This window comes from Hippichthys cyanospilos, chromosome 14 (genome assembly GCF_059441005.1).
Source record: "Hippichthys cyanospilos isolate Australia breed blue-spotted pipefish chromosome 14, RoL_Hcya_1.0, whole genome shotgun sequence".
NCBI lineage: Eukaryota > Metazoa > Chordata > Actinopteri > Syngnathiformes > Syngnathidae > Hippichthys > Hippichthys cyanospilos.
The window spans coordinates 13571790-13599741 of record NC_142382.1 but is presented as its reverse complement, the minus strand read 5'-3'; the positions used below and the strand labels follow the sequence as shown (position 1 = coordinate 13599741).

General features: G+C 39.5%; 2 protein-coding genes across 2 annotated transcripts; both read right to left on the bottom strand.

Annotated features, from left to right (window-relative positions):
• Positions 1 to 10: 10 nt before the first annotated feature.
• On the bottom strand, positions 11 to 20160 carry LOC148413075 (uncharacterized). The gene is made up of 3 exons (XM_088433637.1): positions 20066 to 20160; positions 7767 to 7949; positions 11 to 4065 (listed from the first exon to the last, which is right to left on the bottom strand). Exons 1-3 carry the CDS (start codon positions 20158 to 20160, stop codon positions 3987 to 3989), a joined length of 357 nt encoding a protein of 118 aa, XP_088289763.1. The 3' UTR covers positions 11 to 3986.
• A 1869-nt stretch (positions 20161 to 22029) lies between these two features.
• Positions 22030 to 25128, bottom strand: foxa2 (forkhead box A2). The gene is made up of 2 exons (XM_088433153.1): positions 24808 to 25128; positions 22030 to 23700 (listed from the first exon to the last, which is right to left on the bottom strand). The coding sequence occupies exons 1-2, from the start codon at positions 24877 to 24879 to the stop codon at positions 22447 to 22449; spliced, it is 1326 nt and encodes a 441-aa protein (XP_088289279.1). The 5' UTR covers positions 24880 to 25128; the 3' UTR covers positions 22030 to 22446.
• Between the last annotated feature and the right edge of the window lie 2824 nt (positions 25129 to 27952).

Here is a 27952-nt window from a genome sequence, read left to right as displayed (position 1 = left end):
GCCTGTCAAACCAGGAGACAACGTTTGTTTTATTACTGTTCAAGTAGTCAACAGACTGGCTGGCTAATGGGCGGGTAGCTCCAGCCCATTCACTTAACAGAGTGTGGAGACAGGTTCGTCCCTGCGTTGACCCATGACCAATGTGGTTGTCTACTGTGTAATGTGTCCACTCTAGCGCCGCCGTTTACTTTTTATAACTCTGTAAGACCAGAGTGGCAACTTCAAGAGAAGTGACCGAGAGGGTAAAGTTGATTTCTGAAATACAAGTATGACCTTGGATTACCTTATGGGAAAGAGTTTGATTTATTTGGATCCTATTCACTATGTTCATGTTGTCATCTTTGCCGGTCATATTTACACAAACCCTCACAGCCAGAGTTTAATTAACTTTATCGGAGAGTTAAGCAAAATTCAATTTGTCAGCTGATCTGAATTTTGTGTTTTGTTATTTAATATGTGTGTTTTGATTATTGTGTGAAAACCAAAGGCTCACTACATATTATTGTACATTTTTTACATGTTTCTACATTTTTCAACCAATTCTCACCAATGTATTAAAATCCACCCAGTTGTGCTTCTAGTTTTGTTCATTCCAAAAATGTATGGTTTTCCCAAAGCTAATACTGTATTATTTATTTAGTTAGTTTGCCATAATAACCACTCTGCTGATTCCCAATGAGGCCCAATTTCCCCCATCAGTTATTTGCCATTCATTTCAAATGCCACATTCAATATTGCACATTTACATATTTCCAAGTTGATCTTCAAAGCATTCAGCCTATTCAGTTTGGGAACAGAAGTCACATGACAAAATTTTGCACACACCAAAAAAAACAAATTGTCATCCAAAATATTCCCACATTGGTACATAGTCTGCACTCATCGCTCAAAATTACTTGATTCACACTATTAAAACTTGACCATGTTCGAATCATTTGAGCCAGTTTATGTTCATCTACTTCAACAAATTTTCCATAGTTAAAATAAAATTACTTATTCACCAATTTTGCAGTGATTGATCATTGAAACTATGACTTGATCATTTAAACCAACGTGTTTTGATTTAGCCTTTCCATCTTCATGCAGTTTCCCCAGAAATTGCATTTTGAAGCTGGTGTGTAATACAGTATACTGCTGTGTGGATGGTTCACCTACACGAAGCATTTTTTGCAACCCTAAATCTCCCACTTTTTTAGGCCTTGACAAATTCAAGCGATATCTATTTTATTGTATCACCGGCAAATCATTCTGAAAGAACCCTATGCTCGACTAGCTCTCGGCTTTGATCACAAACATCTCTCATGGAAGCGGGTGCAACACAAAGGTTCCCCTCCCATTACTCATCAAGTACATTTTCCATAGGGAGGAATATTGCGTCTTTCTGGGTGTCAAAAGACAAGGACTTAATGCGGTGTATTGCTGCTTAAAGCACACTTTGCTCTTTTCAGATTTCCCCATTGTGACCGGCGAGATGAAAAGAGCCTTTTCAACATGTGGCCGCACTTTCATGTCTTCCCTCATTAATGGCAAACTTTCCTTTGATTGAGCTGAGGTCTGAGGCCGGCTTGCCTGAGGACGACCTCGGCGGAACACATTGAGGACGCAACAAAGATGTTGTCTCAAATCCCTCTGGAGATCTAGGGCCCCCGGTTTGAGAATTACTGTAAGGAGCCTCAAAGTGAGGGCTTGTAACTCCACTCATCGGACTCAGCTCGCATAAATTCAGCAAGACGGGGAATGGCGTGAGCCTCTTTGAATATATTGCTTCTCCTGGGAAATCCTTCAATCGTCTCCCTTTTTAAATACAGTCATACAAATATCCAGAGCTTTGAAAATTAATCGATCAATCGAAAAGTAATCCACCGCCATTTTAAGAATCAAGTAATCGTTTAGTGCAATTGTTTAAGCTAATATTGTCCAAACATTCTGATTTCAGCCTCTCAGCAGTAACTCTTCTCTGATTTCTCTAGTCTTTCATGATTATGTTTTTTGTTTAATCAAAATCAGAAATTTGCAAACATCCATTTTTAATTTGCAAAATGATGACAAAACCAATCATTCAATCCGTTTCAAAAGCTTTGGTGAGTTCAACATCAATCCCTCTCATTGCTCAATGCTTTTCTTGTTGTTGCTTATTTTTCCCACCAAACAATACTGAATAAAAAGCAACCGTTAATTAATATCAATTGGGTAAATGGTTTTGCATTACACTTTCATGCAAAATTTTATTTTATCCGATTATTTGATTAATTGATATCAATATTGATAAATAATCAATAGAATAGGGTACTCTATTCTAAATATATTCGACAATAACAGCCCCCAAATATCAGAAACAGATAGATTGAAGAAGAATGAGCAGGACATTTACCTCAAAGATATAAATGTAAATACACACAAAAAGTGATGGAATCAATTTTTAATTCAAGACAATACAGCACAGTTGCAAATCATTAGTTTCATTTTTTTTTCCAAGTTTTTAGAGCTAGAGCACAAGGGTTCTTCTGTTTATTTTGGGGATAGGACGCAAACAAAGGCATGAGTGAAGCCTTGACTGCACTCGCCTCTCTCTGAGAGAGATTTAAGGATTGTGAAGCGCAGGAAAAATATATAATTTTTGTGCATCTTTCTGAATGTCAATGGCATCTTCTCTTTTTATATTTTTACTGGCGCCTCATGATCTAATTGCGCATTTACAACTTAATTTCCTCAGCTGTTTCTTCCAAATATTTGTTTAAGTATGTTTTTATCATCTTTCCCGACAATAAATGCTTTATGGGCTCGGTTAATTGCAGAGCATGAAATTAAATCGCCAACAAGAGACATTATAAATGTATGACTGATTTTAAAAGGCCTAGGAAGAAAATTGAAAATGAAAAGGTGAATTTTCCATGCTGGTGATTTTTCCATCGGCAGGGCCGGCGGGGCCAATAAGAGGTGAGCTTTTGTTCCTGTTATCACACATTGTTCATTTGTCTCCCGCCCGGAAAGCCGTGTTAAGATAACGCCGTCCTATCATCAGATTGTCTTATCAAAGTAAGGAACGACACAGGAGCTCAGTCGGGGTGAACAATCAAGTCGGTCTGGAAGAAACGTTAATTGCTGCACACTCTCAGCCAAAGTTAAGGTATTAAAAAAAATGTACGTACTATTCATTAAGATTTGTTTGTGTCATGTCACTTTTTTGTGTGCAGTCGTACTCCAGTCCTGTGTGATTTCGTTCTGGTCATCTCAAGTGCATGAGCGTGCGAGTCCTTACACAGCGGTTGACACCGGGGTCAGCGGAATTGCCCCACTTGAACCAAAAGACGTTTAGTTTGGTTTGGAAAGTGAAAACTCGAACACCGTTAATTTGTTTGCTCTTCCACTAGTCAAGCCCGCCGCAAATGCCATCACCTCAAAGAAGCGGTCGGCCGTCCTCACTTTTATTTGTTTGTTTCTTTGGAGGGTGTGAGAAGTTGCGGTGGACGTTGGACTTGTCTGGTGGGGGGGCAGGGACTCTCTATAAGGAAGACCGCGCGGCCTGGCAAACAAGTTAGGCAGTGACAGGGAGCCGGGGGGCGGGGGGGATTCATTTAGCCAGGCATAGCTGCTCTTGTTTGTGGTTGTCCCTGACAGCGTCGCCAACGCCGCTCCAAAGCACCTGTGTTTGCTCTCTAGCTTTCCCCAATCTGCTCGAAAAACGCTGCGAGCATGTCACATGGCGGCCAGATAGCCTCGGCACCATGGGAATACAAAAGCCGGGGCTTTTAGAACAGTTAATCATTAATGAAGGCCTCTCTTTTGTTCCCATTGAGCTCCGTGCTGACAGAGGCTTTGATATTACATATGGCAGACAGGTCGCATGCAGATATGGCCAAGTACATCGACTGGGCCGGGCTGTCGGCTTGCTGGAACAGGCGCGGTGACAGCGGGCAGGAAGGAGAGGCCAAAAGCCATCTGCGGATGACGGGAAGGACACGTCGCCTCATTTCCTACGGCCGACGTTAGTTTCCAGCGAACGCGTCCAACATATTGGGGCAGGTAATAGAAGGGGATCCCTGTCTCGAAAATCTTTCGCATGATCTGTGAAATAACAGGAAGCAAAATATTGACACCGGCAATGAAGGTCACAGTCATTCACACTTTGTCCATTTTTTATTTTCATATGGTTGACGAGAACCTATTAGCCAGAAAAGAAAAGTTGCAAAAGACATTACACTTGCTTATCATTGAATTTGGAAATGATTCCCATTCCCGGCAATCAAACAAGCCCGTTTGTTTTTCAGTGTTCTAAACATGTGATAAAAATTGCATAGTGAAGCATTCAAATCAAATATTATTTTACATCATGTATTGTGAATGAGTATGACAATTGTTGAGCTGGAATGTTTTGTCAAAATATTAAATTCAAATAAAAAAAACCCAAATGTTGGTATTAATATCACTTAACCAACCGCAAACGGCATTTCACCATCTTCTACGTGTGATTTCCTTATAAAATAGATGAAAATTAACTGTAACTCAATATATGTCCTTAGTGTACAATACCCCTCAGAAGTTTGAAATCACCCTCTAATTCAGTGGTTTTTCACTATTTATTGATTTGTTTCCCCTCATTTGTTGTAAATGGACAGTACATTAATGAACTTTTCAAAATCAAAATATAAATGGATTGAATCAAAAGCTCATTTCCATTATGAATCCCCATGCCATAAGAAATATGGCTAGGATAAACAAAACAACAGTAATTAAAAAAAATCACTATAATCAAAATGCAGACACAATGTGTATTTGATCGTTAAAAAACATCATCAGATATTAATAATACCCTGCAGGTGTTAATGTTGATAAATTCGGTTTGTCAATTAATTTTATTAATTTCAATTTAAGCAAACCTGATTGTCCATTGTATTCAGCTTCTTACTTGCCCAATAGGGAAAAATAAACAAACCAAATGTATGTCTTTTATGAGGAATTTCAAAACGTCCTTTTGTAACTTCCCTATTAAACACTGTTGAAACTAATTTAAATTGTGTGAGATCACACTCAACTCGAAACCTATGACATATTTTATATACAAGACCGCAATAATGAGATTTTTTTCCTATTGGAATCTTATATTTGCTGAGGATATCTAAATAGTGGAATGAGCTTGTTTTCTTTTTCTTTTGTTGTTTCTTTTTGCTTTTGTTTTTTTATCCAATATCGGCAAACAAAAAAAATCTCAGCCAGCTTGATTATGTGTTTGATGCTTTACTATTTGCAAAAAATTTCAGTTCACACCCAGGCAATTGTTAAGAGATATTAGGTGGAATTTCGTGACCCGTTTGTGTTTGATACCATTTGATTTTTGAAGGTGTTTCCAAACGTTTGACGAGTGTTGCATTTCTTAACTGTGCTGCATTTTGGGCTAACATTAATACTAACACAAGTGAAATATTTCAAATTTCAAATAGAAGCAGCCACAAAGAACCAGTTGAGGAGAACATACATCCAAAATTCACAAGAATGAGGAAAAAAAAAGTGTTTAAGACTTTCCTGTCATAAATGCACCACTGGCACTGACTGGCAGAAGGTAATAAACCGAGTCAAGTCATTTTACCAATTAATTAACATGTCCTTAATCTCAGTTTGCTCACCATTTTGTACTGTCAATGAGCCAGAGTCTAATTTCACGCTCATCACAAGGTGCCCTGGAAAAGGCGGGGCTGAAAAAAATAGTGGGGGCATTAATTTACTTTTCAGAAAGCAAGGGGCCAAATTTATCTCAAGGGGAGATTAGGGGGGGATTTGCACAGTCTTATAATTCCTCACTAAAAGGGTCAGAGACGCTCTTATCATCGTTTTACCTCCAAATTCCAAAGGTTATTTATTGAAAGTTTGTCTGACACCAGCACAAATCTCGTCACGTCGCTAATAATACAGTATGAACGTCGAACAGAATAGTGCATGGGACCGCCAAGAATTAGCGGTGGAAACAAGGCCACTCAAAGCAGGATGCTTGGTGTGCCTCAAGTCAATCATTAACTTGCAGTGATACCTGCGGGACTCTCACAGGACAAAGACAAATGAAGGGTTTGTTTTGGAGAACTCAGTTAGGTACCTGACTTTTGTGCAGGGCGAACATGCCTCTTTGTGTTATTGTGACGAATCAAATGAATTCAACAGATGTGCTTTGAACCATTCGTTTTACGCTGTAAGGAGACTCATAAATTCTGGCTGCAACTTTTAGTTTCAACAATCAGTAGGAATGATGCTTTTGTTGATTGCCGAAAAATTAGAAATCAGTATTAAAATAAAACTGCCATATATTCGCAAATGAGGGCTGTTCTTGATTTTAGTTTAGCAAAGGTCTGTTCTATGACTCACTTGCTTTGTATTTATGTGGTAGGCTAAACTTGAGTCTCTCTACCTCTAACTCTACCTTTTTTATGGTGTCGTCTGGGCATTTTTTACAGCTTAATTTACCATTTATCAGACCGATAACACCCAAATGCTCTTCCATTTTCATGTCTTCCTTCTCCTGAATTTGCCCTCCCACTCACAACAGGTTATGCCAAATACAATGACGGCCAATCAGTGTCCACTCCAGGGTGCAACTGACTTTTGTTTTCCAACCCCCGACAACTCAAGCACAAGATGCCTGATGCATAAAAATAGATCTAATATCATATAGAAAGCATGAGGTTAATGAATAAAAATTTAATTATGGTATTAAAAAATAGACCAATGATGATAAATAATGGATAGCGATTGATCTGATACCCCCCCCCTTTTTTTTTAGCTCTTTTGTACTAAACGACTATATTTAAATTAAAATGTTAAGGCTTCAACTGGTCTATTGACTTTCATATATTGAATATGAGGAGGATCAAATTTTTTAATATGAATTTGTTGTCTTATTTTTTTTGTACTTTAAGGAAGCTGAGAAGTTTTTTTGGATGTTCTGAGCTCATTTTTTCCATCGTAGTTATATGCATATGAATGGAATACAAATTTTGACTGAATTCATCAACGTAGCTTGTTTTGATTAATGCCACAAAGTAATTGAACGCACAGTGCCTCTGTATGTTTTAGTAGAGTCTCCATGCACTGCAAATTTATCTAATTTGTCAGAAGCAAATGTGCACAATCATCCATATTCGATGTATAATTAGTTCATACTTTATTCATTCAGATCACGCAACTATATTTTGCATACATCTGTGCTTTATCTATTTTCCTTTATTTTTATTTATATATTCTAAATAAAAAAAAGATGAACAGGGGTGAAGTATTTTAATTGCAGAAATCGCTACATTTGCAGTTTTATCACATTTCCATCCAAACGGAATTAGTTTTGAGGATTACAAACTTGAAGACGCCATTTCTCAGGCAGTGGGAATCCGTCTGAAAATTGCCTTCATTGTGAGAATATCTCATATACTCTTGCACAAGCCTCACACAACCATAAATCTCGCATCCGCTTACAAGCGGCAGGACTCCGCCGGCGAGTATTTATTTACTCACCCTGGTCACCGACGATAAGGGTCACTAGTGTGACCAAACTGTAACTCTGGGTAACAAGCGCCGTATGTTTCTAACAACACATGCTCAGCAGCGTGCGGAGAACAGAATAGAGAACAAAACCTAGGTGATAATAAATTCTGCCGCGGGCTATGAGGAAATAAATTAGGCTGAGTCAAAAGGATGGGCTTAACAAGTGTATGCTTCAAACAACAGTTCCTGTTTCAGGAGGGAAGGTACGCGTGTGATGGATGGCTCTGCAAACATAGTCGACATACCTGGCCAATGCCATGGGCCGGTCACAAGCCGCGAGTGAGAGGGACATTGTGCGAGGCTCGGAGTGCGCAGCTTCCCTGCGTGCGAGGCTCTCCCGCTCCCGCTCCGGCTCCCGCTCCCGCTCCCTCTCTCTCCCTCCTCTGCTGAGCCCGCAGCCCGCGGGGATCACTTCAGTCAGCGGAGCCCTGTTTGACAGAGACACAGGCTCCGGATAAATTCCACCCTCCTATTTATGGGACGCGAGCTCCGACGAGGACGCCTTGGATCCGTCCTCGGGGAGCCAGCGTCTCAAAACACTCAAATAGTCTGGGTGCGGCGATAAGCACCGGTCTGGAATTATACTCCCAAATCCTTAAAGAGTCTTGTTCCATCTCATTTTAACTTCATGGAAAAATTTTTTTCAACACGCCGAATTAGCTCATGAATTTATATCATGTATATCTTTTATACATGAGGCGTGCGCTGTATGTCTAGCGTATAAATGGAAATAGATGAAGATTAAAGGTATATCCTGGATGCATTTTTTTTTTTTTTTTGCAGATGCTGGGAGAAGGGGCAGTGCAGCCTGTTGGATGAGTGGTAAACCTTTATTGGGAACACCCAGGAATGTTTAGTGAACTCGCCCGTCACATTCAAGCATGTGTGTCAAAGGTGTTTACAGGGTGCTGACATTCACACATTGGCACTCAGGCACAAGCAGCCATGTCTGACTGCGCTGGAAGAATGAAAAATACAAATTACTGCACTCAATATTTGCACTGCAAGTGGCTTGGCTCAAAAAAATTGTTGTTTTTACTATTAGCAGTGGAGCAAGTATTAGAAACATTTATTTACTAGCTAAAACTGCATTTTGCAACAACAAATCCACGTTATGCATTTTATTTTGTTGTTTTATGTAGACGATCAAATTTGGTTTTATATTTTATTTGGGGGTATTCTGTTTACTTCATGATTTTTATTGGACCTACTAAAAATATTAATTGCTGGGTTTTGCAGCCTAAAATCGTCAGGATGTTTTTCATTCTTTTTCATGAAGGCCTACTGTGAATGTTTGTTGAATAAGCTGCATTTTGTTTTTCACTCTTAAATGTTTTTTTTTCACGTTTTTCCTCTGTAATTAGTTTGAAGGTTTGTATCATTTGCAATGTTTTATTAAACGTAATTTAATCATTATAATCATAATTTTGTGCTGCTGTGTTACTTTGCAAAGAAGTACATGATTATTGTATTAGGTAATAATAACAACACATCTTTATTCAAATAGCCCTTTCATCAGTGTTTTTTTTTATCATGGATTGATTGCATATTTATTTCGTTTTGTTTATAAAATGTTATTACGTGATTGTTGTATGTTAGGAAATAAATGTTATTTTATTACACAAAACGGTTGTGTTTTTACATGTTTACAATATTAGCAAATAAAATACCTTGTCATTGTTTGTTAATGTTTATTAATGTTATGTATTAAATGTTTATCATCGTTGCGTTATTGCATATTTGTTAAATAGGGGATATTGCTGTTATTAAGAGCTACATTATGCGGCTACTTTATTCATTTCAATTTCAATTTCAACTTCAATTTGAGCTATTCACTTTTTTTCTGCTTAATCGTTTTAATAGTGACTTCAAAAATTGCCATTAATTAATGGCAACATAATTAATTTCACTATTTATAATGACATTATGTATTGTAAAAGTATCCATTTGCAGCTTATCTGATGAGCCATTAGCCATTAAACACAATTATGCAGATATTCAAAGGCCTACATTAAAAAATAAAATAAATAGTAACACATGTAAATACTAAAAATGTAAATATAAACCGTGTGTTATTTCACACGTGTCACATTTCCTTTATTTCTATCGGTATCTAAATTAATCTATAAGTTTTTTTTTTAATAATACAGTTATTCAACAAATAATTGCAACGAAGAAAATGTTGAGATCGTCTGTGTTTATTCATCAATAACAATCGCAGAAAATATTGCCGTTATTTAACAAATTCTGCTAAGGTATATGTAAACTTCTGAGTTTAATTGTAAGTTATAGATTTGAGAGGTATTGAAAAATAATTTAAGCACATTTGTTTTTGTCATGGTGCATTTGGTTTGAGGCATTATTAGAAGTAGCTATTTTTTTTTTTAAATTTTGAGAAATGCTTTGGGTTAGGATAGAAGGAGTCAGCGTTGGTCTGTGCGTTTGTCTGACCCTGTGACCACCCACAGAGCGCATGAAGCCAACAGCTCCTTCCATCGCCCGCCTGCTTCCCACTGACCCACAGGTGACAGAGCTCATGCTAAGGTGTTTATCCACGCAATGGCTTCGGGTCACATGACATCTACGTCAACGTTTGCCGCACTCCACAAGTGTACATTCAGGTAACACTGGGATCGCACTGTTTGGGGTAATTGGAGGAGTGTTGTAAGTTTCCAACATGACTCACTCACGACTCTTTTCTCTTGGCCGTGAAACTGGAAGATTGCAGGTCTGGTTGAACCTAAAAAGCAAGTCCTCTCAACTCATAAATTACACGGCCGTGGACAACCTTAAGCGGTGTTGAAATGCCTGGAACAGAGCTTTATTTCAGCGTTGGCGGAGCGTGACAGTGAGAGCACCACCCCGCCGGGTGCCTGCCTGGCTCTCACATGCACAAAAAAAGACAGCTATTTAGCCTGTCATACCTGAGGGCTGACATGATGGTTGAACCGAACGTGGAAGTGAACATGAGCGCTCAATGTCTTTTCATGAGTATATATGCCGTACTGCTTGCACATTATTTGCCTTTTCTGCATTACCATAAAAATGCAAGTGCATTTTTTTTTTATTATTATTATTTGCAGCAAGGCTTTTCTTCTCTTGGACCAGTTTTGGAAGTTGGCACAGCTGCTGCCTCTTTGCAATGTCACCCGGTGGATTAAGAGCTTTTCAGTAAAACATTGTGGTGTGAATATGAACTGACAAAAACTTCAAAATCCATACTTAGGAAATTGGCAACAAATTGCACCAAATAATCAAAAAGATACAGAAAGTCTTTTCCTTAGGAAGACCAACATTTTTAAATGTGCAAAAAAACTATTTACATCTCAAGTCAGCTTCGTTTATTTTAGTTTTCAAAGAATCCATATTTAAGTCTTTAAAATGGGTTAATAATGTGATGTTTTTATGAATGGGTTTCGTAAATGCAATGGGTTTTATAAATGCAACTGCACACTGCAAAGAGTGTAGATTGAAATTATTCCCTTTTCATGTTCTATTGGTTGCACAAATTTAAAGCATATGAATCCAGATACATTTTTAAGTAGAATATACATTGATTCCAAAAATGTATTAATCCAGATGATTTTAGTGTATAGCAACCATCTGACCAAATAAACCTAAGTAAATTCAACACACCACTTTACCAGTTCTTAATCATCAATTGATATGTCAATTCCTCATCAATGTTGTCGGTTAATCAATGGATCTACTGTTAAATGTTAACAAAAATATTATTTCCATTACTTTGTTCAAAAATGACTTTTTATTATAGTGTACAAACAATTGGTTTAAAAATAACCCAAATATGGTTTAAAACGGTTGGATTATTTTGACCCATAATTGGATTATTTATAGCCAAACTGTATTTAAAGTGTGTTTATGGTGCATGAAATGCACTATTATGTTTGTTTGGTTCTTTTTAAGATTTTGTGATGTGTTTGTTTTGTCACGTCAGAAAATGAACAACAATATCATCATTGTTTTCTAAAATAAAAGCATTTGTTTGAACAGGAATCATTTTGATTAAACCCTGTTTATGAATGGCTAAAAAAATGTCATTATAAACTGCTGAGAGGATGAAATTTGAGAAGTTGAAAATTTTAGCTCACTAAATAATGACTTAATTGTCAAATATAATTGATTGTTTATTTTGTTATTGATTAGCTGGCGAATAATCATTGCACTTTTAATCCATACTCATTTTGTGTTGGAGCTACCTTGTTTTTTTAGTTACAGTATGTGATTTAATTTGCTTATTGGAGTTGTGTTGTCAAAAACAATGTGTGGCACTGAATTTAATAAAAATTATAATATGTCATAAAGGTTCAAATGTCTAGTGAATCACTTGTCCGTGTTGTTGTTTTTTCTCCACAACATCATATTGTGTAAAAATCATCCCCAGTCTGACCACCCAGGGGGTCCTTGACACCACAACCTTTACAGAGGGGGATGGGTATGTGTGTGTGTTTGTATTTAGGCAAGTGTCTGCTCACATGCATGAATATGCTCCTTCATCTTATGTGTATTGATCAACCACTGACAGCTAGCCACTGTCTCTTCTTCTCGTTTTTTTTTGTTTGTTTGTTTTTCAGTTGCTTGGTTTTGGATATTAATCTACTTGTGTTGTTTTATTCCTAACAGACAGAAGGTAGCCAACAACACATGTATGGAGTGTGAATATACAATCGGGTCAGTGTATATGCAAAAGAAACATAAAGGACGAAATAAATCTTGAAAATGTGCATCCATTTGTGATGCTCTTGTCAACAGAATGCCCTCGAAGCCATCCTGCCATGTTGATTCCCAATCAACGCTGCAGTGCGACTTCTTGGTGGGATCGTTATCACAACTCAGCGCTTGACTTGTGCTACCTCCACTAAGAAGAGAAGAGGGGTCAGCAGTTAGCCCCGCTCCTTCAAATGGAGAGCCCCTAAACGAGAGCGCGCAAAGGTGAAGCCAGATACGATAACCGGTCCAATTAGACGATGTTGACAGACAAATGAGCATACAGTTTGCCGTTTATTGGGAAATAAAAGTATGGGGCAGCTGGTTTCTTATCTGTCCGGGTAAGAAGAAGGCAGGCAACAAAGGAAGGCCTAAGACTAAGAGGCTTGATGCATGGGAAAGCCATGGGCCGGCCATTGTGGCTGCCCTTCTGCTAAGCAAATAGTCCAAACTGTTCATTCCCCATCTCCCATTCTCTCGCCGGTACATTGTTTGTGTCCTTGCATTTCATTCTGACTGGGGAAGATTGCCTCTCAGGCCCAGTGAGCAAACAGTCCAGAAAAGAGCCAGCTATCTCCTGCCGTTCCCAGGAGAACTAGCATTTTTATTTCAGCTCCAAGCTGTCAAAGGATTGGAGAGTTTATGTCAGGATCCTGAATTAATTGCTTTAAGCCTCGAGGCTGACGCCGGTGTTTTTATCACCAAATGTTCGGTAAAATGTTTCCTAGCAAATTATGCGGCCCCCTCCGCAACCCCTCCGCCGTCGCCTTCCGTGGTCGCCAACCGCGTGGGATTGGATACATACAGGATAATTCTGTGCAGCACAAATGGTGTGTTTAGTGGCTGCGATGGTGCGATTCCGTGACGTTTGACGGGCCGTAGCGGGGCTGTCAAGATTTGGGGGAATGAGTGCAAACAACAAACTTTTGTGCATGCGTGCGTGTGTGTGTGTTTTCCAGCCCTCGCCCCGACACTAGGTGCACGAGCCAAGCTTGGCAAGGGAGGGAGTAAGCTTACAGATGCCTCAATAAACCATAGCTGTTTAGACATTTGGTGGAGCAGGTTTTTAAGGCTCCAAACCGTCCTTGGAACTGCCAAACTGTCGTCAGAACCGTCTGTCGTGCTCAACCGCTGACTTAATAACGTATACATAGTATACAATACATTACATGATGAGGAAAAAAATACTAGTGTCATACCTGATTTTGGTTGAATGCAGAACATTGCATGCAAGCGAATAAATTGTGGGAACTTTTGACACATTAGAATCAACCGTAATGACTCTTAAATACACAACTGATCCTCTGCTGATATAAAGCATCAGTATGTTGGCATGGCTACATGTGTTGTCGTTCTCTGTTGGCTCTTATGTGAAGAGGCCAAAACCAACAAAGGAGGAAGTGCCCGGCAGTTCCAGCCCTCAGCGCCACACGTCAATAACTGAACCTGAAGCCGCCATCTGGAAATTGCTTTTCTTTACCCAAATGCATCCAGCGGCGACGGGGACCTTCATTCTACATCACTGGTGTCGGGATGAAAAACATAAGTCGCATTGTGATTTTCATATTTTTCAAATATCGATTCTATTGTTTGGTCTACTCGTGTGGCTGATTATGGACAAATATAAAGTGTTGAAATGTTTTTATCAATTCAATGCTAAGAGTGAGGGTCTCCTGAAAATTTATTTTGGAGTGGGGTTGGGAAAGTTCACTTGTTCAAAGTTCAGCTCACGAATTTTAAAATAAATACGTTCAACTCTTAGTTTAGTGTTGAATATTTTTTAAATCATTTTTGTATTTTTAATTGAAGTCCTCCCGCTTCTTGTGCTTGAGTTGTCCGGGATGGGAAAACAAAGGTCAATCACACGCTGAAGTGGACGCTTAATTACTGGTGTCGGCTCATTTGACAAAAGTAGAGTGATATGTATTTTTTGTAAGACGGAGCTTGCTTACCACTGTAGCAGCTAAAGTTTAGCCTTCCACATAAAAACAAAGCACCCAGCTGCACCCACGGCCAACGATAGCATGATGACTACAATCATTAAAATATTTCTGGGCAATAGCTCCTAGTATAATTACAGGACCAATCATTTCCTGTTTAGTTGTGTATGTAGCATTATTTTGCACAATATTCTCCGTATATGTATATCAAACTGCCTGGTACTTTTTTAAAGTTATACGAGTTCCATTTAACAGATTACGAATGAGATTTCCTTGAAAATCGTACTCAAGCATTTAACTACGCTCTTCCACGATAACATTGTTAGCTTGGCAATTAGCATGGCTTCTCTACTGATTATTTTCCTCCTGAAAAAATCCTTTGCTACTTATTGTTTGCGGAGAAAGGGAATGACGATGGTCGCGGCGCAAGCACTGCTGTGTGTTTAAGTGTGTCATCATGCTCTTTTTGTTTTTTTCCTCCTCAAAGCATCCATCACATTTCAATGGAGTATGCACCCAGTGACGTTGATACAAAATAATAGCCCTTTTTGTTGAAATAGGACCCATTTACTGTGTGCTTCTGCTTGTAGTCACTACTCTAACAGAATTGCAGGCCCTGTGGAGGTGACGTTTGTTCACAGATTGTACGCTAAAGATGTCCAACTAGTATGGTGTTTGAACTTGGCTGTGCAAAGTTTGCAGTTTTTTTTATTTTTCCAGTGAGTTGTTGAGCAACATTTTTTTTAATTTAAAGCTACGCAAGTGTTCATCTTTGTCTGTCTTTTGTGCTGGAGATTCTCCTTTCGGCTGCCGCAGGAAGTAAATGCAACTGAGTTCATGGATATTTTCTTTTTAAGCTTTATCCATTTTAAATTAACCTCCATAGTCAACACTTTCAATTTGACAGACCTAAAAATAACACCGTGTCCAGTTCACGTTCGCCCAAGTAAGAAACTGCTTTGGAGATAACAAGGATTCCGCCCAACTGTTGCAGTCATTTGTCATCAACCCCGAGACAAAGTTGCTCCTGAAACTTCTCACCTTGCATACGACGGAAACGTTAATGCAATATTTGCATGCATACATAAAGACAACAGTTTGTAACGCCGTGACCTCACCCGTCGGCAGGTTGGAGCAAGCCCAAACGAACCGCTCATTTAACTGCAACCACAAATACATCATCTCCACGACACGCACCTTGCATTATCTTTCCGTCGGCCACTTCAAGATAAGAGTATCCAGGCTCCCGCCAATAAATCTGGCAGTTGACTCCTTAATCTGAGAGGATATTAAGTGACAAGCACTGAGATGTTTCTGTCAGCGTCAAGCAGGCGAGGGTTAATAGTGAGTATCAGGGGACTACTCTGCAGTGGCGAGAACATGTAGGCCTCATGCTTCCTGGTAATCTGCTCTGCAGCCCTGTAGACACCTCTCAGCCTTCCTCAATCCTTCAACTCAGCATCCTCCTTTCCATTATAAATAACACAGCCATTTATACGGGATTAAATTGAGGATTAATTTGATTCAAGTTCGGGTAAGGGAATTCATTAGTGAGCTGACGGCGCCGCTATACATGCTGGGAATTTAATTTGCGTCCCCCGAGGAAAGCGCTATGAGACAGAGGTCTTAAAGACAAGGAGGGGGTGGGTTATGGTCCCCATTTTGAATTTGCACACTTGTAAAGTGGCACTTTATTGCTGTCGATTCGTTGTTATTAAATTTACGTGGATGAGGTGTGAGCGCTTTGGAGAATATGTCCACATTTGGCCTTGAATGTTCTGACAACAACATAATGCAGGACTGTCACGCAGATACGCCGCCCCCCACTCATAAGGTATTAAAATGAGCACATGACTTGAATGTCATTGATTCTCATGAATGTTGAAATGACATATCACCTCCACTCCCGACAAGCTGTGTGCTATAAAGTCAAGGCATTAAATTCAAGTCGGGCCCAGATTACAGAAGCCACCCCCTCTTGCACAACATCAATCTGCTCCTCGCTAAATTGGACAAGTCCCATTGTACGATAGCCCATCACAGTGCACGTCCACATAGGAGAACATATGCAGGACAAAATATTCCGTAGTTTGTTATTCCGAGGACGGCGCAGGGGGCATACGGGCTTGTTTGCCTTCGCTGGAAGAGGAGATTGGATTGGGGGTTTAAATGAATCGCTGGCTCACCACGTTTATAGGTTTCATTAACTTTTAATGAGTTGGGTGTCCTTCGCCCTGATTGGCTGGCAAAGCTCTGCCTTGACTTCCTGGAACTGGAGCTGAGGGGCATGTGGAGTGATTTTGCGACGGAGTGATTTTGCGACGCGCTTAAGAGCCCTGTTATGGCAATGCGATGCCGAACGGGCCGTACGGCGAGGGAAGGGGATATGACACGGTACTATTTCCAAAAGCCCCAGATATCCATCAGCATGGCTGGAGGAGAATAAAGAAACCCTGGCAAGGCCGCGCAGGCGTCATTTCAGCATTGCTCACTGACAGAATTTTATGTTAGCTTTGCCCGCAAGGTTTGATCTCGTAGACAGACCCGAGGCCCTCCGGGAAATATCCACGTAAAGTCCAAAAAAAAAAAAATGATGACCACCTTTTTCAGCACCTTATATTCAATGGTGTTTTCTGTTCAGGTTCGTCAGGCTTGTGCCTGGTTAATCTTTTGAGACATTCTGTGTTTTTGAAATGGTGCGGATTTGCATGTTGCAATATTTCACAAGGATAAACACTGACCATCCATCCACTTCCAGGCACATAAAAGCGGCAGGGCAGAGTGAGGCACCCCATCCTGCAGGCCTCAATAGACTGCCTGTGGGTCACTGTGTGTCCCACCAGCTGCTGCCTCCCCTAGTACTCAATGGCCATTGTTGATGGACCTCTCTCGCTCTCTTTCTGTCTGTCTTTCTGTCGGTCTCCTCGTCTCTCTCCCTTGCTCTCTTTCTCGCACATCCCGTCACCCCGACATGAAGGAGTCCCACACTGGAATGTCACAGAGTCATGTCAGAAGAAATGCGGACACATCACAGTCAGCAGCCGCATTCTCACCCTCTCTCTCTCTCTCTCTCTCTCTCTCTCTCTCTCTCTCTCTCTCTCTCTCTCTCTCTCTCTCTCTCTCTCTCGCTCCCTGTCTGTCTGCCCTTCAAACACACACGCAGTCCCATCCTCAAGATGACCCTCATACGTCTGGATTTTCAAAATAAATGCCATGCCTGTCGATTTTGTTGAATTTTAAAGTCCATCCAATCAGGCTTTACCTTTAGGGATGGCAGGAATTCAACTTTTAAGATGGGCAAATAAAATGTTATGGTCATGTTTTATAATGAAATGAAGGCAAACAAAAGTGAGGAAATTATCTCTTTTTTTTGGACAGCAAAAATTGATGTATTCATACAACTTTTTAGTGTATTCATAAAATGTATAAAAGAATGATTGTCTTATTGCTATGTGTGAAGTCAAAATTATTGTCCATCACTTATAAATGAATCATTTTAGAATTATATTAATTCTTAAATTCCTAATTAAATAAATCTTAGCTCAGTTTATAGAAATGACTACAGCTTAATCTGAAATTGATTCAAAATGTATGCATATATATGTTTAATATAAATTTAAGCAAGAAAAAAGTCACGTGTGTGTGCTTTATTTCATGAAACATTTAAAAACTATATAATAGGACTCATTTGTAGTTGTTTTAAACTCTAGATCGTTTATAGTATGTTCAACAAATTAAGGAAATAATCAAGTACGTGTGCTTTAATTCATCATATATTTACAAGCGAGGAATAACTAGGACATTATAAGACTAAATTAGACTAAATAACGTGATTGCAGTTGTTTTGAATTCTTCACATTTTTTTAAAAATGTTTAACAAATTAATGATATAATTAGGCCTGTCTGCATTATTATAACCTCAGAAATGAATTGAGTTATCCTCTAAATGCACATTTTGAATACTGTTTGATTATATTTGTGTTTATTAACGAAGTAATTTATACCCAGTTTAATGCAGAATAAATGTCCATCCGATTTGATGCACATACGTTGTTGGGCAGGCAGCGCGGACTGAGAGAGTCCGAATGCTGTGTGGTTTGGAGTTTTGACTTTTTGGCGTCTTTAATATATAGTGAGGGAGGACAGTTTGCCTTGCTAAGATATGGGATTAGGAGTATTTCTTATGAAAGAGGAGTTAAGTTGGCCGAGTTGGTCCCTCCCCTGCAAAAGCTTGAGACAGAATTACAGCTTGTTGGACCGGTGTCCCGCTGTTGCCATGGAGACGGATCTACTTGGGTGTTCCGAGCTGCGGCGCTTTGAGACTATAAGGTGTGGAGACGCACTGCTAGATGAAACGCCATTTATCCGCCTGAAATTTATCTATTTAACCAATTTGTATGTATGCGAGGGTGGATTCTGATCATCATGAGGTGATATGAATCACGATACCTCAAGCAATAACGGACCGTTGCCGCACCTTTTCAACGTTTAAATTAGAACTCCTCCAGAAGTGGTGAATTTAGATTTTTCTGGGGTTGCACCACTCAGTCAACACCCATGGGTGGATGCTGCGTAAAAGGCTTCCACTGTACTGAGTCATTGATAGAAGTCGCAAAGGCATTGAAATGCATTGCTGCAGGGAGAATGTCTCACTTTAGAGGTGTGCAGCAATGACCAGGTTGTTGACAGCTCGAGTCATCATATTAGTCTGCGAAGACAACCTGGAGGGTATTCAATCATTCATGCTCTCTTTTTAACCATCAATAAAGCCCGACACAACATTGTTTATGTGTGTGTGCGTGTGTGCGTGTGCGCGCGTGTGTGTGTGTGTGTGTGTGGGGGGGGGGGGGGGACTTTTTTCAAGCCTTAATCAAGGAATATGCAAATGCATGGGAATTGCAGCTAAATCAGGTTAACGGAGTAAAAGGATCAACAGGCGGGACAAGGCTTTATTTAGTTGCTATAACAACCCGTTTTCTGGGATGGTGCATGCCCCTATATATATATATATATATATATATATATATATATATATATATATATATATATATATATATATATATATATATATATATATATATATATGGAGTTATTTCAAAAAGCCCATTCCCATCTCCTCTCCTTCACCCCACACTTATTACATCATTATTAACATTGGAAGTGTTATTATTGTTTTTTGTTGTTATAATTGTTATTTTCATGATGGATTATTATTAGCAGTGATAGTAGTAGTAGTCGTGGTGGTAGTATACTTTCTGCCTTCATAATCTTTAAAAGAGCTAATGCAGCACAAGTGTTTGAAATATTTGTGAGCATGTAAAATCTGAAAATATATGCACACTAGTCTAAAAATTCACATCAACAATGTTATCCAAAAATAAGATTTGCAATAAAGGCACTAATAGTTTAGAAAATTATTTATAGAGTTTTAAAAAATCCGTGCGTTACTTAAAAGAAAAAAAGAAAAACAAACAAAAAAAGAAAATCCGTCACAAAAGGAACACGTTTATGATAGTCCCAAAATTGATTTTCGCATGATATGTATATTACTGCAAAAATATTTTCGCGGTTTAGAACCTATAAAATGTCACCGGAAATAGTAACAGTTTACACATCCTCCTTATACATACTCCTGGGTTTATGATTTTTTTTAAAGACTCAATTGTTCTCCATCTCGTCAGTACAACAAGCTGCAAATCCTACCAGCTTTGCGCTACTCATGTTCTGAAATCCAACACGTCTCCTTTGCAGAGAATTCAAGGTATCGCCTTCCTTTTCCGCACCAAAGTGCGACTGGCACTCACGGTCCTAAGCGGACAACATAATGTACATATCTCCTTTAAGCATGCAGCTTTTGATATTTGAAAAGGTGTCCCTACCTGTGCAAAACGGTCGGTGGTTGCAGTGAAGCCACGCATGCAGGAGCCCATTGTAGAAGCTTTGCCTTGCGCCTTCTGCAAAGGGCTCCAGACATCGCGGCATTTATTTGAGCTCAAACTCAGTCACTGTTGACTTTAGCACAAAGCAAAGATTTCACTGCCCCGCTAGTTAAAAAATGATTATTTTACAGAGATATCGATCAGTGTGGTATAAAAAAAAATCAGCTTAGCGTGATATGTCTAAAATGAATAGTGCCAAATTTAATGTCTGTGTAAATTTGCAGAGCTGCGACGTCCTATTCGGAGTTTACACTGAGTGCAATTTGGTCGGTGTATGTGTGTGGACGCTTGTGTGTACTCTTCCTATACATGGGCATAGCCTCCACTCCATTGTTTACTGCCTTTGTTTATTCGCAGATCACTCTGTTTAAAGTGCGACGCGTAAAGAGGGGTCTAGAGAATAAAAGCACACTTTTAGGCCCTGCGCGCAGGTGCTGAGGGGCTATCATTTGTATTGGGCTTGCTTGGCATAAAGGCACGCGCGGGGGCTTCTCGGAGCCCGAAATCTCTCCGTTTGGAGCACAAACGTCTCCTCCCGTTATTCGGCCTCGGATTTAGGCTCAGAGGGCGAGATACGAGCCGATTCATGCATGTGGATGACAACGAACCTATCTTATCTAACAAGATGGGAGGGTCCCCACTACTTGGAGAGAGAGGGAACAATGGAGGCCCAGATTGTAGGCAGAGAAGTTAGAGCATCACATTTAAGCGCCTCTGTTCTACAATCAGGCAGCTTTTTACAGATGCCATTCTCCGGCGCCGCGGGAGGTTGTTTAATGTGACAAAGGACACTTCATCTTGCCCGCTGATCTCAACTTTATTGCGAACACGAGTACGGTTAAAGAGAATGTCTCACTGCGCTCAATGGCGAGCATGTGGTCTGCATATACTGGCCTGCGGCTCATGCCGGCCATGCAACCTTTCCTTAAAATGTTGAACAGAACCCATTCTGGATTCTGTAATGGTGCATATATACACACACATATATATATATATATATATATATATATATATATATATATATATATATATATATATATATATATATATATATATATATATATATATATATATATATATATATATATATATATATATATATATATATATATATATATATATATATATATATATATATATATATATATATACACACACATATATATATATATATATATATATATATATATATATATATATATATATATATACACAGCGAGCGAGAATGCGTGATACTTATTTATCTATGATAAATAGCTAAACCCTTTAATAATAGTGTTTTGGTTACCTATTCAAGTTTCACCAATAACTCTGTAACTTTACCGCTATTATTTCCTATTTTAAAAAAAACATTTAGTTTATAAAATGGTCTGGTTCACAGATTCAAAACGATGTGATTATTTTTACAAAAGCCAAATTTTGGATATTTTTTTGGATGTCATTACATTTCGTAGAAGTGCAATTCTCCGACCTAGATCTTTAGACACTTTTTTATTTGAATAGTATTCTCCCTTATGTGCTTGTTTCCGCAGACGTATAAATAATTGGCTTCATTGTTACAAACCGTTAACCATCCGACAAGAAGTGTATGATGAAGACATTTGAAACTGCCAAAAAGGCATTCTATTAAACCATTGAAATACTAATGCATGAAGGTAATAATAAAAAAGAAATAATTACCTTTTCATTTTTGTTTTATTTTACCGGCACTTACATTAAAAGGGTGCAATTTATTAGACCTACTTAATATCGAATAGCTTTTTGTTTTTCCGGTATAGTTCAGATCATGCCCTTTTCAATATTTGATGTTCCAACCATTGAACAACTCTAATTATATAATATCATTATAATAATATAAAGAGAAATACAACAAACCTTGTAATAATTCCTCAAAACCATTTTCAGAAAACATGACCAATAACACTTTAATATACAGTAGATTCTGCTCTTGTCACTACAAGAATACACATATACAAGCCATAAATAGGAATTACACAACGATTGAAACGAAACGATTGAAGAAATCAGTTTTGAAATTCAGTTCCGTTAAGCAAATGTGACTTTTGTTTTGTTTTGTTTTTTTACAGCTTTTTTATTGGTTTGTTTTCTTTGGAGTTCATTCCTGCGGCAGGCTTCTGAACAGGTCACATTATCAGTCAGTGTCACGGATCGTGAACAATTATAAGGCTACTAACAAATTCGACAACTAAAACGATAGAAGATGAAAAATATTTGAAATACATATTGTACACAAAGTCTATATTTTTTATTTGTTTTTGTTTTGTTTTTTTACATATGTACACGTCAGGCTCAAAGTCTGTTTATGAGGAGTTCATAATGGGCCTGGAATAGACTCCTTGGTAATAAGAGGAGTCAGGTATGGGGGAGGATTCCAGGCCGGCCTTCCCCGCCATGGAACCCATGGAGAGGGCCCCGGTCATGGGGGAGCCGTAGCCCGAGTAGTGCATCACCTGCTCGTAGGCTTTGAGGTCCATTTTGTGGTGATGGTGATGATGGTGATGCTGCTGCTCCGAAGACATGAGGTTGTTGATTGAGAACGGGTGGTTGAAGGAGTAGTGGTGCTCCGGCTTCAGGTGCGCGTCGTGGGCCTGCAGGACCGAGTGATGCTGGGAGAGGAGATGCTGGCCTTGGCTCACCGGGGACGAGATGGCTGCGGCCGCGGCCGCTGCGGCTGCGGCCGCGGCCACCGAGGCGGCGTGCTCCGGGCTGAGGGCCTGGCTCGCCTTCAGGTCCGACATGGCCCTCTTGTGCTCGCCCGCCGACGAGTTGGAGTGCGGCGACTCGTTGCCGTTGCAGCTCTCGGAGCTGCTGTGTGACGAGCCGTCAGCCGCCACCTTGCCGCCGCGTCCCGACTCCTTGCCGCCGGCCAGCTTCTTGTCGCACTTGAAGCGCTTCTGGCGCCGCAAGTAACAGCCGTTCTCGAACATGTTGCCCGAGTCCGGGTGCAGAGTCCAAAAGGAGCCTTTGCCGGGTTTATCCGGCGACCTGGGCACTTTGAGGAAGCAGTCGTTGAAGGACAGCGAGTGGCGGATGGAGTTCTGCCACCGCTGCTGGTTCTGCCGGTAAAAGGGGAAGAGGTCCATTATCCACTGGTAGATCTCGGCCAGGGTGAGCATCTTGCTGGGGGACTGCTGGATGGCCATGGTGATGAGCGAGATGTACGAGTAGGGCGGCTTGGCGTGCGTGTAGCTCCTCCGGTAGGTCTTGGGATCCCTGGAGCGGTTGATGTTGGACTGGCCGTAGATGGGACTCATGGCGTTCATGTTGCTGTAGGAGGTGAGCGGGTTCATGGAGGCGGGCTGCCCCGTCATGGGGCTCATGCTGGGGCTCAGGGCGGCGCTCATGGCCGTCATGCCGGCGGCGCCCATGCCGTTCATTGCGCCGGCGCCGGGGGACATGCCGGTCATGCTGGGGCTCATGGCGGTGTTGACGTAAGACATGTTCATGGAGTTGGCCGACATGTTGGCCGACGTGCTCATGCCCGACATGCTCATGTAGGTGTTCATCGTGTTCATGCCCAGACCCGCGTTCATGTTGCCAACAGACGTGTAACACTGCGAGGGGGAAGATAGGCATGAAAAAACAGTTCATATCAAACGGGCTCTCATTTATATCAGTGATCGAACTGTGCACTGTAATCAGAAAAAACGTTGTCATTTGATTCAAAAGACTTTTTTGTATAGCACACGTATGTTGGATGAAGTCATAATTCCGAGGATACAAACTTTAATTCAAAATTTAGGTTAAGTATTTCAACACAATATTTTGTATTTTATGATAAATTAGCTAACTCGTATTTTCAAAAAAGATTCAACTTGTCCCCCATTTTAAGGCTGAAACAACTCAGCAAAATAGTTGGCGCAAGCATGAATTGCTGCCATGTAAATATAAACCATTCATATTTAAAAGGTGTTCACCTATTACCATTTACATCCCTCTCTAAAAAAAAAGTACTTTTCTTTATTATAAGTGCAGCTGTCGAAACAGATTGTCTCAATAAAAAAATGTCCAAATTAAACTCCTGAGTATTTTAGAAAGCAAAGCATAAAGTGTAACAACTAAATGAATAAATCACGCATTAAGACAAATTTAAACATATGTAAAATGGTTCTTATAAAGCCAAGTGAGTCTTGGGAAGAGATTCAAAAGCAGTGCACCTGCCTCTCATCTTCCTGTATGGGGAAACATTATATAAGTCCGTGCGTTGTATACCATGTTATTTTAGTGCTTCTAAACTGTATGTTAAACAGTACAAGTCACGTCTGCTCAAATTGCACGCCCTCGTGGAGAAGATAGCGAGCAAGCGCACACACGAGAGCGCATCCCAAATATTTGAACCGATGTGCTCCCCAAATCAAACACCGTTGTTTGTCGAGTGAAAACAGGAGCAAAAAAAAAAAAAACGCGTGATTTGGTGAAGATAGGTATATAGACGAAAAATTATAATCCAAGTGAAAAAGTTTAGCCTACCTCCTCCTCCTCTACATGTCAAGCAACTTTGTTAGGATAGAGCGCGCGGCGTGGAGATGGGGGAGGATTTGGAGGCGCCTCAAGTCAATATTTGATCACAAAGTTAATATTATCTCAGGGCTAATATTGAGTTGTATAAAATGGGATCGGCTTTAGACAACGGGGGGAAAATATATATTTAAGGTACCCACCTCGGGCTCTGCGTAGTAGGCGCTCCAGTCGGTGTGTTCGTGTCCTTCCATTTTAACTGCTCCAAGCATCATGGAGGACTTTCAACCGAGCGTCTCCCAGCTGAGGAAAAAAAAGCCGAAAGCCCCTCTCGTATATGTTGCCGCTGACTGGGGACCACCGGTGCATGTGTCGGCGTGGCTGCCGCGTCCCTCCGAGTGCAAGCGTGGCGCACAAAAAGGGAGAGGCAGCCGCGCAATGCGTCAGAGAGGGAGCGCAGTTCAAAATGACGCTCCGTGCGCCCGCTTGACGCAGTGATATAAGCTGTGTGCGCCAGCCAAGCCTCCAATCCTACTTCTACGCCTTGGGCCCTATTTGAATAATCTCCTCGCACCTAGGCGTGAGACTCCTCAAGCTTCACCCCCCACACACACTACGCACACCCCACTAACACTCCAAACCCTCCCCATAATACACCTGCATTGACTTGAGCGAAAAGGACCGTTTCATATGAAAAGATGCATATAATGTTGGTGTCTCGGGGTTACTTTTTGCACGGTGGGCTTTTTCCTTTATGCACCACCTGAAATTGCTCTTATTCTTCTAAAATTAAACGCTCTTTCATTTTTATTATTCTTTGCGTTGTTCCACCGTCGAACCACTGTATAAAACAACGAGCCTTAAAGAAAAAAAAGACAATATTAAAAGAAAAAAAACTCAGGCTGCAAAGACGTTGGATGCAATATTTGCCATTGCGGTTCCTCATAAAGTTACCCGTATACTTCACTTTTGAGATACAGTTTGCTTCAAAATGTATAGGCTTTTTTTTTTTTAAATATACGTTTTGTTTTGTTTTGGTTTTTTTTGTTTTATACAAATATTTTCGGCAAGAAACGTAGCGATCATTGGCTGCATACAGTACTGTATATATTACTTTTCCAATGTTTAAAATGATTAAGGTTCTGAGATGCTTAAAGATATTAGACTTAAATATGGTCATAGTGCACTTTTTGTTTTATTATCTATTGTCCAGGCGTATATTTTGTATAGCGAATATATGTACTTGTTTATAAGATATTATATGGATCAAAAATAAAGTGTATCAAGTGTATCAACTATTTTGTATCAAAAAGTATTTTCACAAAATTCTCAAAAGATTTTCCCCCTTGAGCAAATGTTTCAATGTGTGCAGTTGCGTGATAGCGCCCTCTGTCGGTTTTGATGTCTTTGTAGCTCATTAAAGCGTGCCAAAATCAGAAAATACAATTCCAATGTTTGTTTCGCCGAAATTCAAAATTCCGTTGAAATGTTGTTTCTAAATAATGTAGTAAAAACCCATCTGAGCATGCAATACAAAGGGGTATTTTTTAAAAGTTTTTAATCAATGAAACTATATGACGATTTCAAACCCCCTTGTTGCTCGTACAGTACAGTATATTTGTATGACACAAACATGAAGGTGAGGCTGCAGTGTGTTGCCGGCCACGTGTCACTAGTTGTACATCTATTTGAGTGCATATTTACGCAGGAGCATAACTATCAGTATAGAGCCCCATTAGTATAGGCGAGTAAACCTGTCTTGTTGACGAGGGACTAACAGAGTCTGCTTAACTTGGAAATGAGATCATGAGGGTGAAAAAAAAACTGTTTGACGGTTGGGGATTGCACCGTGCACACACGCAGCTCGACAATGCAGGCCGATGGATGTCGTTTAAAATTGTGTCTGCAAGGATGAACTTGTGAACAAAAATGAACATCCTTTGATTTTGAGACAACGGCAAATTATGCATTTCATTTATGTTAATTTAGCAATAATTTCGGTCTTTAAATCGAGACATGTATAAATAAAACCATAAAAACATGTTTTTATGGTTTTATTTAAAGAACACTGACAACAATAATCAGAGTGGGCACATTTTTAAAACATTTCTATATGTATATAAGTATTTTTTCAAGTCCAACCCTATAGCACTATTCCAAAACGGTCCTTGACCTGGCTGACACTGTGTTCTTGAATGAGACATGTTGCTAATTCCAAGATTAATCATCAACCTGCTTGAGTCCCTTCACATGGGTAAAGGTCACATTTTGGGATTGGTGGAAAAACAAAATTTGCAAAGTGTGTTTTTTGAGGCCTGCCCCTTCTCCCATGCTGATTTTGTGAGTTTGTCAAGCAAATGTATTTTCATGGGACTTATTTCTTGCTGGTTGTTACACATGGCTAATAGTAGGGATGTAAGCCTCCATGTAATTTTGACAGGACTTGTGATCGCATTTTGTGCAAATTTTGTGATTGTGGAATTTACACATTCTGCACAGAAACTGACTTCAAAATGCTGCAAATGAATGTCCCTTCTAAGATAATTTTCTTTAATTAAATATTGTGGGTAACTTGTTTAGTTACAAATTGAATGAAAGCTCTACTAGTGACATTTTTTAAATACAAATTTAGAACTTTCAACATACAAACTGTTGTTGTGTATGTGTGTGGGTGTGTTCTTAGACAAAGAATTGCACTTTTTGAATGGTCTTATAATTCAATTCTTGTGCTTTGTAAAAGATTTTAAGGCAAATCTTACAAAAATGAATTGTGTAACAGAAAGTAAGATAAAAATAAAACATAGTTACTTGGAAAGCTGTTTTTAAAATAAGAAAAAAGTAGGTGTCAGGGAGTTCCTGAACCCTAATGTAGTCCAGGGGTCACCAATGTTTTGCAAAATTAGACCGAATGGCTACCATTTTTGTTAACAACTACCCATTTTCACGCTATCGTAAAAATAATCAACTAGATTATTCTTTGTGAAGACATTGATCTTGATATTTCTCATATTTTCCAACAATTTTTCAACATGGAAGCAAACAAAAATATTCATTTAGATAAATCTTTGTTAATAATCACAAAATTATTCAACATGCTGAAGAAATCACAATTCACCAATGCATAAAATATATTCAAAAAAGGCACGGGCTACTAATGTGGCTAAGATTGCTAATTTGGTGAGCTCGTTATACTAAATTTAGCCTGAAAAATCATTAAGGCCTTAAAATGGTGTTATTAAGTTATAATAAGTTTTAATGAGATTGATTGTGGGCTTAAAGCAAATCCAGCTAGCTATAACACATCAAGATCCAGTAAAAACTAAATAAAAATGTTTGCCTTAATGTTAT